The 16531-nt window shown below is 36.5% G+C and overlaps 1 protein-coding gene across 4 annotated transcripts in view; it reads left to right on the forward strand.

Moving 5' to 3' along the window:
• Positions 1-16531, forward strand: part of MCF2 (MCF.2 cell line derived transforming sequence) — a 129700-nt gene that overhangs the window by 50472 nt on the left and 62697 nt on the right. For all 4 annotated transcript variants that reach the window (XM_037989224.2, XM_007992844.3, XM_073013389.1 and 1 more), the window contains one exon: positions 12607-12675. In XM_037989224.2, coding sequence (XP_037845152.1) covers positions 12607-12675 — 69 coding nt within the window. The remainder of the gene's footprint in view (positions 1-12606; positions 12676-16531) is intronic.

Consider the following 16531-nt stretch of genomic DNA (forward strand, 5'->3'; position numbering starts at 1 on the left):
GCTCAGCCACAGTGGGATAGAGCACCAAGAGGGCTCATGTGGTCCCTCATTCCAGGCCTTGCCTCTGGGAGGGCATTTCTGGACATGCCCTGGGCCAGAGGGGAACCTGCTGCCCTGGAGGGTGATTCCCAGGCATGGCAACATTCACCACAAGCTGATTAAAGATCCCTTGGGTCTTAAGTGAATGGAAGAACAGAAGCCTGTATGGCTTCACCTTACCAGTAAAGAAACACATAGACTCAGTGTAAAGGAATGGACAAAATATATTCCATGCAAATGGAAACCAAAGGTGACCAGGAATAGCTATACATGTATTAGATAAAGCAGATTTTACATCAAAAACAGTTAAAAAAAAAAAAACAACAAAAACAAAAAAACTGGGCACGGTGGCTCACGCCTGTAATCCTAGCACTTTGGGAGGTCAAGGCAGGCAGATCACTTGAAGTCAGGAGTTTGAGACCATCCAGGCCAATATGGCAAAACCCCGTCTTTACTAACAATGCAAAAATTAGCCGGGAGTGGGGGCTTGTGCTTGTAGTCCCAGCTACTTGGGAGGCTGAGGCTGGAGAATCACTTGAACCTGGGAGGCGGAGGTTGCAGTGAACTGAGATCGCACCACTGCACTCCAGCCTGTGTGACAGAGAGAGACTCTGTTTAAAAAAAAACAAACCAAAACGAAACAAAACAAACCAAACCAACCAACAAACAGTAAAAAAACAAAATAAAACAAAAACTGGAGAAAGAAAAAAGAGGTAATTATATATATAATTAATGGATCAATCCAGCAAGTGGATGTAACAATTCTAAATATATATACACCCAACAGTAAAGCACCCAGAACCATAAAGCCAATATTACTAGATCTAAAGAGAGATATAGACTACGATACGATAATAGTGGGGCATTCAACACCCCACTCTCAGCATTAGATAGATCACCTAGCCAGAAAATCAACAAAGAAACATTTGATTTAAACTGTACATTAGTGGGAGCTAAATGATAAGAACTTATGAACACAAAGAAGGAAACAACAGACATTGGGGTCAACTTGAGGGGGAGGATAGGAAGAGGAAGAGGAGCCAAAAAACAAACAAAAAAACCCAACTGTTGGCTATTGGGCTTAAAACCTGGGTGATTAAATAATATGTACAACAAACCCCTGCAACATGTTTTTGTCTATGCAACAAACCTTCACATGTACCTCCAAACCTAGAATAAAAGTTAAAAAATAGTAAAAAAATTCTGTACATTAGACTGAATGGACCTAACAGACACTTATAGAAAATTCTATTCCATAACTGCAGGATATATATTCTTTTCATCTACACATGGAACATTCTTCAGGATAGACCATGTTTTATGCCACGGAACAAGTATTTAATAAGTATTTAAAGGCAATTCTTATATACTGTGGGTAGAAATGTAAACTAGTACAGTCACTATAGAAAACACCATGGAGATTTATCCAAAAACTAAAAATACAATTACCATTTCATCCAGCAATCCTGCTACTGGATATCTACTCAAAGGAAAAGAAATCAGTATACAAGAGGGATACTTGCACTCATGTGTTTATTGCAGCACTATTCACAATAGAAAAATATGGAATCAACCTAAATGCCCATCAACAGATGAATGGATAAAGAAAATGCAGCATATATACACAATGGAATAATATTTGGTCATAAAAAATGAAATCATGTCATTTGCAGCAACATAGATGAAACTGTAGGTCATTATTTTAAGTGAAATAAACCAGGTTTAAAGGTAAATATTGCATGTTGTTACTTAAATGTGAGAGCTAAAAAATTCATCACATGGAGGTAGACCATGAAAAGACAGATAACAGAGACTGAAAGTGTGAATTTGGAGAAGGGAGAGGGTGAAGAGAAGTGGGTTAAAGGGTACATATAATTAGAAGGAATAAATTCAATGTTTCTTAGTAGAGTAGGGTGACTATAGTTAACAGAAATGTATTGTAGTTGAGACACCTTAAATACCATCTTGATCCCTACACATTATATACATGTAACACAATTTTACATGTACCCCTTTAATTTGCACAAAAAAATCAACTGACCCTCAATATATGGGCTACTTTTTTGGACTCTCTATTCTATTCCATTGATCTTTATGTCTATCCTTATGTCAGTACCACACAGTCTTGTTTATTGTAGCTTTGTACTAAGCTTTGAAATTGAAAAGTGTGAGTTCTCTAACTTTGTCCTTTTGTTTCAAGACTATTTTGGTTAATTTGGCTCCCTTGCATTTCCATATGAGTTTTAGGTTCCACCTGTTAATTCTGTAAGAAAAAAACGAGCTAAAATTTTTATAGGGATTCTTTTCAATCTGTATATCAATTTAGGGAGTATTACTACTTTAATAGTATTATATTCCAGATATGAACATGGATTGGCTTTCAATTTCTTAGATATTTAATTTCTTTCAATAATATTTTATAGTTTTGAGTATGTTTTGCATTTATGCTTTGTACAATAGAAATAAAATTGATTTTTGTATCTTGATCTTGTATCCTGCATCCCTGCTGAATTTGTTAGTTGTAACAGCTTTTTTTGGTGTGTATGTCTGTGTGTGAATTCCTTAGTGTTTTTTATATACAAGATCACATCATTTATAAATAGAGACAGTTTTACTTTTTCCTTTGGGGAAGTGACTGAGCAGTGGGTTCCCCAAGACTATCCCAGGTAAGATGGTTTATGAGGTGGACTCACATGACTCGAACATATTTGAACTCCTGGCTAATATTATTACAACAAATATATTTATATACATATGTGTCATACATAAGTCAGTTATAAAAAGATGGGAATTTATTTTTTGAGTTTTCTTTTTCTTTTTTTATAGTTGTATTTTCTTGACTCTAAGGTACTTAATATAGGGTTTTGGACAGAAAAATGAAAAACAGAATCAAATGTGATGATGGCATTCAGATCTAAGATACATCCAGATTTCAGAAATGTTAACATTTGAATAGAATAGTACTTAGCATCTTAGAATAGTATTCAGGTCAAGCTTTGTTTGGAGTTTTATAACTGATAGGAGAGAGCCTTCCTCCTACTTTTCCTTTCTCCTTCTCCTTCCCACACATTTTGTTGTATATGTGGTTGTACAAAACCTGAGTCATAGGGAATCTTCGGTGAATTGCCTGAGGTTATATCAAAAGTTGGTAGCTAATTCACTATAGAAGCCACCAGTTCCTATATCCCTGCCATTCTGTTGTAGGGGTTGACTGCCTGGACAACATCTTTGTGTTAAGTCAGTGATGCTCAATCAGAGGCTTTCAAGAAGCCTGTTTTCCTCCTCTGGCAGCATGCAAGATCCTATACTTTTTGCTTCTGGTCTTGCTTTCTAGCTTTAACTAGATCATCCTATCTCTATAATCAAACCATATCAGTCCCTATAAAGTCCCTGATTCTTTCACCTACTCCTATATTGATGCCTTGTTTCTTTCAATTGGGATGATACTCTCTATTCCCCTGACCATGTATTTGAATCCTAATCAATTTTGAGGGCCCAGCTTACATGTCTCATTATCTATTAAACCTTCCCCCTTCTCTCATCCTCAATTTAGATGTAATCATTTCTCCTCTCTCCATACTTTATATTGCATATTTCTATTCTAGCATGTACTATACCCTGCCTTATATTATGGCCAGTAGTTTGTATATATTTCTATCTTCTCTTAGTTTTTATGCTTTGTGAGGTGAGGAACTCTGTATTCCCATGGGCCACAGCACCTAGCAGAGAGGAGCAAATGAGAATCCAGTGGATAGTTGGTGAATTGAATTACACAATGGATTGGAAGGAGGCTCCAGTAGGTGTTAGCAGGAAAAGGATTTAATATGAATCTTGGTTTTATTTTGCTAGCACAGAATTATGCCTGTCTTTTATATTGTACCTTTATTGCAGAACAAAGCACTGCATAGATTGTTCTACTGTAGTCCAATGGGAATTTGTGAGGGTTTCAGAATTACTCTTTTATTTGTTCCACCTTTTAAAGCATAACATTTGTCAAGACAACACTTCAATTTATTGCATGTGCTAAGTCATTACTATTTACAGATGGTATAATATCTGATGTTCGGATTGAAAGGGAAAAAATACACACATAGAATCCCATCTGCCTTGCACAGGATTTAAGACTCAAGCAAAACCTAATTTTATCTGTCATGCACATCAGAAATAGGGAACTTTCAAATAAATCATTGCTAAAAGTAAGCATCACTGTTGAGAATTTCAGCCTGTAAAAGTAATGAAGTTTCTTTCAGAAGATTGTTTATACACATTCTTGGTATGGTGTGGGATGAAACCCATCCTGGAAGAAAATGGGAGGTTATGGAGTCATATCTAGTTAGTAATCTGCATTAGAGCTATTTGGGTATAACCTTTTGAGTACAGATTTTAGATGACCTATCTGAAGATTAGGGAACTACATAGATGACATGGTAAAAGCTTTGCTGAATCTCCTACTAGATTCTACTTTGCATCTGAACAATGCCTGGCACCTGGCATTTGTTCAGTATGAGTCTTTCAAATGAATAAGAGAAGTTTGAATGAATGGTATGTATGAATGGTATGAATGAATGAAGCATAAATGGTAGCCTCCCTGAGCCTGTTAACTCATCTGCAAGATAAGTGATTTAATATCAACTTTGGAGGATTGTTGTTAGGACCAGAGAAACTGCATATAAAGTGCCTTGTGTAGTGCCTGGTTAATACTAGTTGCACAGCAAATGGTAGCTATTGTTCATTTACTACTCTTTCTCAGTCTGTTTTCATATTGGTGGTGGCAATGAGTTTATTGCCATGGAAGAGACTATCTTTCTGGCTGACATTTCGCTTTCTATTTTTATTTGTTTGTGCTGTTTTTGCCTCTTATTTATTTTTAGGAAACCATGTGAGAATAGAGGCATTTGCTCTTTTAAGCAGTTTATTTGCTGTGGTTCTGTAGTGCTTGGATGACATGGCACGTGTGTGCAGCCTGGTTCAGAACTCATATTCTTCTATTGTGTATGAATACAAACCCCAGAGAGGTTGGATAAATGGACATGAGACAGCGTCGCTGTGAAATAAAGCTCAAGTGTTGGAATTGTTGCTGTTACACTCTGGGATCTGAAGTAAAAAGTGTTTTGTATAAAATGGGAAAGCTTATGGATACCAATTTACTTAAATTTTAAACTATCATTAACCCCATAGGAATAACTAATACACTTAGTATAGTTTACATTCCTGGAATGGTGATATGTATTCAACTCATGAAGGCAAAGACTCTCAGAGAAATAGTTTTTAAAAAAATTTTTTTAATTTTTAATTTTTTTTTTTTTTTTTTTTTTTTGATGGAGTCTTACTCTGTCGCCAGGCTGGAATGCAGTGGCACGATCTCGGCTCACTGCAACCTCCACATCCCAGGTTTAAGTAATTCTCCTGCCTTAGCCTCCCGAGTAGCTGGGACTACAGGCACGTGCCACCACGCCCAGCTAATTTTTGTATTTTTAGTAGAGACAGGGTTTCACCATGTTGGCCAGGATGGTCTCCATCTCTTGACCTTGTGATCCACCTGCCTCAGCCTCCCAAAGTGCTGGGATTACAGGTGTGAGCCACCGCACCTGGCCAGAAGTAGTTCTTAAAAGATCATTTGACCAGGCATGGTGGTTCACGCCTTTAATCCCAACACTTTGGGAGGTCAGGGTGGGAGGATCACTTGAGCCGAGAGTTCGAGACCGGCCTGGGCAACATAGGGAGACCCCCGTCTCTACAAAAAATAGAAAAAATTAGCTGGGCATAGTGGTGTGCGCCTATAGTCCCAGTTACTTCAGAGGCTGAGGTTGGAGCTTGGCTTGAGCCCAGGAGATGGAGGTTGCAATGAGCAAAAATCACACCCCTGCACTCCAGCCTGGGTGACAGAGTGAGACCTTGTCTCAAAAAAAAAAAAAAAAAAAAAAAATCATCCTTTTTTAGCAGAGACTTTACTCTGACAGGGTAGGCTTAAAAAATTTTGACGCTGTATTTGTAACTATTCATAAAGTATCTTAAATTTCAAGTTTCTTGAACTGTTACCAAAGAAAGTTTCCTTGTTAATAACTGCTTGTCAGGAAATTTTTATTTTACATTTGTGAAGTTAATTTCTGTGTTGTCGCACAATGAGACAATAGGATGTTGCATAGATTTTCTCTAATCTTTCTGGAGCATTTAACAACACATCTCCACACACTGATTTCCATGCTGAAAATAATTTCACAAGGAAATCATTCATTATGGGAAAAAAAAACCCACATTGCTTAATCCAATTTAATTTACTGAAGGAACAATATTCACTTAAGTCCCCAATCTCTTCCTTCTTATAGAGGACTCTTGAATATTAAAGATGAACTTTTACATATTCTTAAGGAAAAAAATATAAGCAAATCCCAAAACAAATGAATATGACTCAGAATTCTATTAATTTGAAATTTGGAACATAAAAACTAAGTTCCTCCTACCTCCCTTACTGACCCCTTCCAAACTCATGAGTATATAGATTTTTGTTTTGCTTTCTTTTCCTAGAATCACTTACTGGCACTGAGAATATACCATTAAATCTTATTCTAAAAGATAATCTATTCCAATCAACTATATGCCTGATTTTCCTCTCTTATCTTTACCACAGAGCAGCTTGGCCTTTGTTTGAACGCTATTAGTGATAGGAAAGGGGTTGTCTATCTTCCATGAAAGTCATTGCATCTACAGATAGTTCTGACTTTAGAACAAAGTGCTTCTTCATATAGAGTCTTTAGAGCTCTCTCTCTTGCTTTCTGTTTGTCTTCTGTCTGTCTCTGTCGGGGAAAGCCAACCAACCAACAACCAACCGACCAATAAACTGACTGACCAAACCTGATCAAATAGGTTGGAGAAACACTGCTTACATGACCCGTACCCAAGGAGTCACAATGTGTACATGTGTATTTACTAGGAAATATTGCAGTGCGTTTAACCCCTAGTATTTCACAAACTTATTTGATTGTGAACTTTTGCATTTTCTCAGAACATCTGTCCAAACACAGCTTAGAACAGAATCTGGCATATAGTAGACACTCAATACATATTTGTTTAAAAGGTGAATGAATGCAAAATAAATCTTTAAAAGCTTTAAAGTACATGCTGTACTGAAGTGATCCATGTTCTGCATTTTTACAAGTGACACAGCCAGACTAGAGCTACTGATTGGATGGGTATACCTTCCTTCTCTCTGTGAGCCTTTCGAAGTCAATTCTTCATTTCCACACATTTTAGAACTTTAAAAATTCATATTTGGATTTCTAAGCTTGTATCCTCATTGGCACAACTACCTTTTAAATAGCACAATAAATATTAGTGATGTGTTTGCTTGACTCTTTTGCTTTATGGTCATATGTAGGAATGAATTAATTGGAAATGCTTTTTTTTGACTTTTGATTTCAATTTGTGTCTGATTGTGTTTGATTGTACAAGCACATGGACTTTCAGCAGAAGTCTTAAAATGAAGATTTGCTCCATTAGGGTGTTTTAAAGGGTGTTTGTCAGGTTACCTGTCGAGTTACAGCCCTTTATTTGGCTTCTAAGTCAGCTCTTTTTTGGGCTTAGCAACTAGTTCAATGTAAGCAGAATGGATCCTTTTTATTCGTGAGTAGTTGAGTTTTCTACACAGGACAGCTTGACAACCTTCCTATCAAACGTAAATCTAGTCAACAAGGAACATGCTGTAATGTGGACTTGATCCAGCTTTGATGATTGAGGCTTTTTATTTCTCATGCTCTAAGTCAATGCATTTAGAAGGTCAGCAATGGGAGCATTATAAATTGTTTGTTCTCACTTTTATATTTCAGGAAACAATCTGTGTGGAAATTCAAGAGGGTCAGCTACAAAGCTGGGTGTAACTCAATGTCACAACTTTATCTAAAGTCAGTATTTTCTGTTTCTCTTTGTTCTCAGCAACAATCTTACCTTGTCCCTTGCAGCTGCTCAATTGATAACTGTGTGGCTTCTGTTGTCTTTCCTGTGTTATCTCCTTCCCCTTCGGTCTGTTTCCAACCCAGAACCTGATCATTTATTAAAGTGGTAATATTTTCTCTTATAACCGTGATTTCATCCTTTTTCATTAGTATGGAAATGTTATTTTATTGGCACAGTTGTGGGCTACATTTTATGATAGAAAACATCAGTCTCTTTTTACATCTATGGATTTTACATGTTGTTGGATCTCATAGAATGTAAGGTACCTTAAAAAGCATTTACTGGCTGGACTCGGCGGCTCACGCCTGTAATCCCAGCACTTTGGGAGGCCGAGGCGGGTGGATCACGAGGTCAGGAGATCAAGACCATCCTGACTAACAGGGTGAAAGCCCTTCTCTACTAAAAACACAAAAAATTAGCCGGGCATGGTGGCGGGCACCTGTAATCCCAGCTACTCGGGAGGCTGAGGCAGGAGAATGGCGTCAACCTGGGAGGCGGAGCTTGCAGTGAGCTGAGATCGCGCCACTGCACTTCAGCCTAGGTGACAGAACGAGACTCCGTCTCAAACAACAACAACAACAACAAACAGCATTTACTGTACTGCCCTCATTCCTAAAGTGGGAGTAATGACCACAGCTAATATTGTACTAAATGTGGAAAAATTGAAGGCCTTTCCTCCAAGAACTGGAGCAAGACAAGGATGCCCACTTTTGCCACTTTTATTCAGCATAACACTGGAAGTCCTGGCCAGACCGACTAGGCAAGAGAAAGAAATAAAGGGCATCCATACTGGAAAGAAAAAAGGCTTTTTAGCTTTGTTTGTAGATGACATGATCTTGTACCCGGAAAAACCTAAAGACTCCATCAAAAAACTGTTAGAACTGATAAACAAATTCAGTAAAGGTGCAGAATACAAAATCAGTGTACAAAAGTCAGTAGCATTTATATATACACCAACAGCAAACAATCTATAAAAGAAATCAAGAAAACAATCTGATCACATTTACAATAGCTGCAAAAATATAAAATACCTAGGAATCAATCTAACAAAAAAGTGAAAGATCTATATAAGGAAAACTATAAAATTTGATGAAAGAAATAGAAGAGGACACAAAAAATTGGAAAGATATTTCATTCTCATGGATCGGAAGAATTAATATTGTTAAAATGACAATACTACCTGCAGAAATTTACAGATTCGATGCAATCTCTATCAAATTCCAGGGCATACTTCAGATAAATAGAAAAAAATTCTAATAATGTATATAGAACCACAAAAGACCTGAAATGGCCAAAGCAGTCCTGACCAAAAAGAACGAAGCTGCAGGCCTTATACTCCATAACTTCAAAATTTGCTACAAAGCTGTAGTAACCATAACAGCATGATACTGGCATAAAACAGACACATAGACCAATGGAACAGAATAGAGAACCCAGCTACGAATCCATACATTTACAGCCAATTCATCTTTGACAAAGGTGCTAAGAATCTACAATGGGGAAAGGAAATATTTTCAATAAATGATGCTGGAAAAACTGGATAACTGTATGTGGAAGAATGAACCTAGATCCCTATCTCTCACCATACACAAAAATCAAATAAAAATGCATTAAAGACTTAAATTGAAGACATGAAACTATGAAAGTACTAGATGAAAATGTTGGGGAAACTTTCCAGAACATTGGTCTGGGCAGAGATTTTTGTGCAACACCTCAAAAGCATAGGCAACCACAGCAAAGATAGACAAATGGGATCACAGCAAGCTAAAAAGCTTCTGCATAGCAAAGGGAACAATCAACAAAGTGAGGAGACAATTCACAGAATGAAAGAAAATATTTGTGAACTATCCATTTGACAAGGGATTAATAACCAGAGTATATAAGGAGCTCAAACAACTCAATAGCAAAGGACCCAAATAATTCAATTTATAAAATGGGCAAAAGATCTGAATAGACATTTCTCAAAAGAATACATAATATGAAGAAGTGTTCGACATCACTATCATCAGAAAAATGGAAACCAAAACTACAATGACATATCTCACCCAGTTCAAATGGCTTATATCAAAAAGACAGGCAATAACAGATGCTGGTAAGGGTGTGGAGAAAGGGGAATTCTTGCACACTGTTGGTGGGAAAGTAAACTAGTACAGCTGCTCTGAAGACCAGTATGGAGGTTTTTCAAAAAACAAAACATAGAACTACCATACAATCCAACAATTCCACTTCTGGGTGTATATTCAAAAGAAAGAAAGTCAATATATTAAAGAGATATTTACACTCCCATGTTTATTGCAGCACTATTTACAATGGTCAAAATATGGAATCACCCTAAGTGCCCTTCAACAGATGAATCGATAAGGTATATATGGTATATATACACCATGGAATGTTATTCTTACGTAAAACAGAATGAAATCCTCTTATTTGCAGCCAAATGAATGGAACTGGTGGCAATTATGTTAAGTGAAGTAAGTTAAGTGAAGCAAGCCAAACACAGACACACAAATACTGCATGTTCTCACTAATATGTGAGAGCTAGAAAAATGGATCTCATGAAGACAGAGAGTAGATTGGTAGTTACCAGAGGCTGGGAAGGGTAGAGGGGAGAGGATGAAGGGGAAAAAAGAATATAAATGTATTTATTACCAGTGAACTGTACACTTAAAATGGTAAATTTTATATGCATATTTTACCTCAATAAGAAACATAAAATAAAATGGAGGTAATGAGATGAGGAGTGGGGAGTGACTTGTTGAATATTACAGAGCAGCTAAGTGGTCAAGCCCACACTAGGCCCTGGTGCTCCCACTCTCAGCCCACAGACTTTTATTTTGTGTCCTGAAGCCTCTCTCATTACATGAGTGCTTAAATTGTAGAGTAAGTGGACATAGTTTCCATAGCTCTGCAAGAGTCTAAGTGGTATCAGAGGAATCAAGTCGTACATATTAATACTTCCAGATCTGCCACCTGACATAAAATACATCAATTTGTCTTTATCCTTGTTCCTACTGATCAAAGCAAGGGGGGAATTTGGGTCTCCTATTATGCAGGAATATTTTTATGTCTGATGCTCTCTCATTTAAAAAGTAGAACACGTTTTAGCTATTGCCACTTTTGCAGGCTCCTGAGGGGAGAGAGAGTTCTTGTATGTTTTGTATTGACCTCATTCTCACCCTTCTTCCATGGCTCCATGTCTAAAAATGTCAATATGTGATACATGTTTGTGGCTGCTATAAACACATTCTTTTATCTGATTAAACATCTAGCTTGGAAAGAATAACTGCGAGTGTAACTGTGCATGCCTTGGTCTGAAATATACCGAGTCTAAGCATATAAAATTACAAGACATTTTTAAGAAATGACTTTATGTCTTGACAAATTAGATATTTGTCATGGCATGTATCTTATGAAAATAAACATCAATTAACATTGCTTTATGTTTCAAATCGTGTGTCGGGGGATTGTCTATAACGGATAACCTATTCCACTGTCTATTATGGAACCATTGAGAACTTGTTTTTTTAAAATTCCCTTGAGGATTGTCTTTTATAAACCACATCCATGTGGTGTGATTTGAAGAGCACTAAGAAGGGTAATGCATCATCAGCCTGACACCACCAGAGACCAGGAATTTGAAGGTACTTTGTATCAGAGAGCAGGTGAAAAATATGGCTTCAGTAAGAGATGTGGAACCACAGGCGTTAAAACCGACAAGCCAAAATAGCCTAGTTTGATGACCCGTTTTCTTTTAAAAAGTTATCCTTGTACATGAACCAGAGGCAGGTAGTGTACTTTGATTTTTGGCCCCTATAGAGTTCACTAGAATTGAACATTGTAAGTTAACACTTGAGATCTGGGACAATCAAAGCACATTGAACAATGCATGGACATTGTTCCATCTGTAATGATAAAAAATGAGTTAATACACTACTTTTTATTGAACACCTACCATTATGCCAGGTATTTCACATTTCGTTTGCATGGTACCTTGTGAGGTAGATATCATTATGCCCAGTTTACAGCTGAGGAAACTAAGGTTTAGAGAGGCTAACTAACTTGCCCATGTTTGCGTGGCCAGTAAATGCAACAAGCTGGATTTGAATCCACTTCTATTTAGACTGAGAAGCCTATATGGTTAACCACTTGTAAATGGGATAACAATACTTACCTTAGAGATTTTTTAAGGATTCGATAAGATCAAAAAATCCAAAAAGTGCTTTGTAATTGCTAATAAAGCTTTGTAGAATGAAAGGCATTATCAGGAGTAGAAGACAATCTGTTACAGTGTCTCCCCATGACCATCTACCCTTCAAATAAATCCGAATGTCCTGGAGTTTGTGCCTTTGTCCTTGGCTTTTTGGTGAGGGAGAGTAGTTTATGTTTTGGGCATAGATTCTGAGAAGTAGGTCACTGGTTCTCTTTATTCAGTGATATTTTCGAATGTGATTTCTTTGCCATGTAGTTGAGAGGAGGAAAGAGATCGGCAGTGTCTGTGGACACAGACCTGTGGGACTCCCGGTATAATTTTAGACAGTGAGAAAACATGTGTCTAAAATCATGTAAGGCTGTACCTTAATATATATGTCATTTCTTCTATTTTCTTGTTTGTCATAGAAACTGATCTGCTTCTCCGTATAAAAGACATCAGCCATTTCTTAATGCAAGACATCGCTTTCTTGTCTGGTAAGCAAACTTTCTTATATATTGTCCAGATACATGACTTGATTAGCAGTTAGTTTGGTACCTATTATATAAATAGCTCTCGCTCTATATATAGAGCCATTATATATATTCATTTGAGGAGCACTATTTTAATAAACATTTATACATTGTGCACCTAGTTGCTAAACAAATGGACATTTAGAGAATAATTGGAGGTTTTAAGCATTTTAGATATATGAGTAAAAACGACCTTACCACTCTTATACATTTGACTTTCAGATGAGTCTTCAGAAATCTATGATAGTTGAAAGTAGAATATGTCTCCTAGGTGGGTGCAGGCTGAGTGGGAGGGGAGCAGCTGAGGTAGCTTCTTTGATTACTCAAATGTGTATTACAAATGCTGGCAAGTTGCACCAAATAATCAACATGCACTAAGTATTTTTTTTTTAGGATTTCATTTACACATTACAAAGAAAGTTGATTTTTCTTAAATATGTATATACACTTGTATATAATTTTTAGCAATTATGGTAAAATCAATTTAACATACAACTTATCATTTTAACTATTTTTAAGAGTACAATTCAGCGGCATTAAGTATGTTTACATTTTTGTGCCACCGTTGCCACCACCATCTCCAGAGTTTCAGACCTTGCAAAATTGAAACTCTATATCCATTAAACAATTACTCCCCGTTTCATTCCGTCCTCTCTCTAGCCCCTGTTAACCACAATTTTACTTTCTTTCTCTATGAATTTGACTATCCTAGGTACCTGATGTAAATAAATCATATGGTATATGTCTTTTTGTGACTGGCTTATTTCACTTAGCATAAGGTCTTCAAGTTTCATCAATGTTGTAGCGTGTGTCAGAACTTCTTTTTTAAGGCTGAATAATATTCCATTTTATGTATATTCCACACTTTGTTTGTCTGTTCATCCATTGATAGATACTTTGGTCGCTTCTACCATTTGGCTGTTGTGAATAATGCCACTAAATAGCATTACACATTTTTAGACACATAACTATGGTAAACCATCCCGTCCCTTTAGCTTCTGGTCAGACTTTGGGGAAAGTTTTGCTTAAAAACAAGCAAATTACTTTCAGGTATTAGAGTAATTAGAATTACATCATTAAATATTATATTTATCATATTAAACAGATAAAGAAAACTTACCGGTATGTATTAATACATTGTTTTTATAAAGATGAGTGCTTCTTAGGTATTGAGAGTACAAGAAACTATCTTATTCCTTCTAAATAGTTTAATTAATTCTCGGGAAAATGGCACCTACACGCTCAGTTTACTAAACAAGCTTTTACTTTATAAGTGATCCTAATTGGACACTTCAATCTGGCCTCTGCTTTTATTATCATTACTATTATTTTTAAAGACAGCATCTTGCTCTTTTGCCCAGGCTCCAGTGCAGTGGTATGATCATAGCTCAATGTAACCTTAAACTGCTTGGTTCACGTGATCCTTCCACCTCAGCCTCCTGAGTCACTGGAACTATAGGAGTGTGCCACCACGCCTAGCTAATTTTTATTTTTTGTAGCGAAAGGGTTTTGTTGTGTTGCCTAGGCTGGTCTTGAACTCTTGGCCTCAAGCGATCCTCCCATCCTGGCTTCTCAAAGTGCTGTGATTACAGGCATGAGCCATCGCACCCAGCCTGGCCTCTGCTTTTAAATGATTATAATTACACCTATGATAAAGCTTAATTAAAAATGATTCTAATTAGTGGTAACTGTGAATTAATGATGACTTAATTAATATGGCTTTATGTTTTATTTTATAAGTGGCATAAATGTGTGACAGTGTCAGTAAATTTAGCAGTATGTTAGGTTCATTTTTAAGTTTTGGAGATTTTACTTAAGATTATCTATGTTTTCCAAACTGTGTCCTAAATAGAACCATCTCAAGGCTTGCTGCACCCATCCAGATCTCTCTCTACACCTTTCCTTCCTTAACTGCTTTTTGTATTTGTTTTAAAAATGCATCTGCCTATAGCTTCCTTTGAAGAAAGGGTTCCCAATGGTAAAAAATAATTAAAACTTCCCAATTTGGAATATAAATATCTCTTTTGATCTCTTCTCACAAGTTTACTACCTAGGACGGTACTTGTAGGTGTTTAGTGGTAATAATCATTTATAGATTAGTCAATGATAATTTACTCTTATAGGAGCCTTGCCACCTTTCCTTTGATAAGTATAGTTTGCCTAAGTGCTAGATGGTTCTGTCCTTAACTAGAGTGCTCACCAGCTTGCTTGGCAAGTATGTAGTTATGTTATATTTAAGATATTTATTACATTATATATTACATATCATTTATATTACTAGTTCTATACCGTACTCTACCTATAGAGGCCCTTTGTTTAAAGATTCACTAAATCTCTTGGTTCGGAATTGTACAATTTCTCCTTTGAGTTTCTTAAAAACTCTTCAGTGGATGCCATTATTCTCAATGATTATTTTCACTCTACTCTTTAACTCTAGAATATCATATAGTGAAGATTTATAACGCTTTGATTTAATACTTTGGACTAGTTTGATTAAAAATAATTTGGGAATGAATACTCTCTCTCAAGTTTCCCTTGGTAAATATTGAGGCAAATAATTAATTTGATCTTTTTCCATGTGCACTAGAGAAGAAAGTGTATTCTGCTTTTGTTGGATGGAGTGTTCTAGAAATGTCAATTAGGTCATGTTGGTTGAGACTGTTGTTCAGGTATACAATATCCTTGCAAATTCTTTGTCTACTTGTTCTATCAGTTATTGAGAGATGGGTGGTGAAATTTCTGACTAAAATTGTGAATTTGTCTATTTCTTCTTGCAGCTCTATCTGTTTTTGCTTTGTGTATTTTGAAGCTCTGTTATTAGGTGCATAAGCATTTAAGATTTTGTCCCATTGAGGAATTGACCACTTTATCATGATCAAATGATCATTTTAATATCTGGTAATCTTTTTGACTCTGAAATCTACTTTGTCAAATATTAAACAGCTTTGTTTTGATTAGCACTGTCATGGTATATCTTTTTCTATCCTTTGCTTTTAATGCATTTGTACTTTTATATTTAAAACGTGTGTTTCTTGTGGGCAGCATATAATTTGGTCTTTCTTTTTATCCAGTTTAATGATCTTTGACTTTTAATTGCAGTGCCTAGATCATTGACATTTTGTGTGATTATTCATATGGATGGATTTAAATCTACCATCTTATGATCTTATAAAAGCAAAATACAAATAATGAGATGGTAGATTTTTCCATTTGTCCCGTGTGTTCTTTGTTTTCCTCCATTTCTGTCTTCTTTTGGGTTGAGTATTGTTATGATTCCATTTTATATCCTTTTCTTTTTCTTTTTTGGGGGCGGAGGGCAGGGAGACGGAGTCTTACTCTGTCGCCCAGGCTGGAGTGCAGTGGCATGATCTTGGCTCACTGCAACCTCTGCCTCCCAGGTTCAACCGATTCTCCTGCTTCAGCCTCCTGAGTAGCTGGGATTACAGGCATGCGCCCCCACACCTGGCTAATTTTAGTATTTTTGGTAGAGACAGGGTTTCAACATGTTGGCCAGGCTGGTCTCGTACTCCTGACCTCAAGTGATCCTCTGGCTGCGGCCTCCCAAAGTGCTGGGGTTATAGGCATGAGTCACTGTGCCCGGCCTATATCCTTTTCTATTGTCATATTTTTATTGCAGATTGAATTAAAAATATTTTTACATCTTTATTCACTTAAATTCAGCCAAATAAAAATTACAACTGAACTAAGAAAATTTCTATTAGTGAGCTACATTCAAAGACCACCTTGCAACTTTCCTCCTAAAATAATGCTTCAAATTCTATTTAGCACTTAATATTTATTGAGCATTCACTCTCTGTGT

The sequence above is a fragment of the Chlorocebus sabaeus genome, chromosome X (assembly GCF_047675955.1).
Source record: "Chlorocebus sabaeus isolate Y175 chromosome X, mChlSab1.0.hap1, whole genome shotgun sequence".
Lineage (NCBI taxonomy): Eukaryota > Metazoa > Chordata > Mammalia > Primates > Cercopithecidae > Chlorocebus > Chlorocebus sabaeus.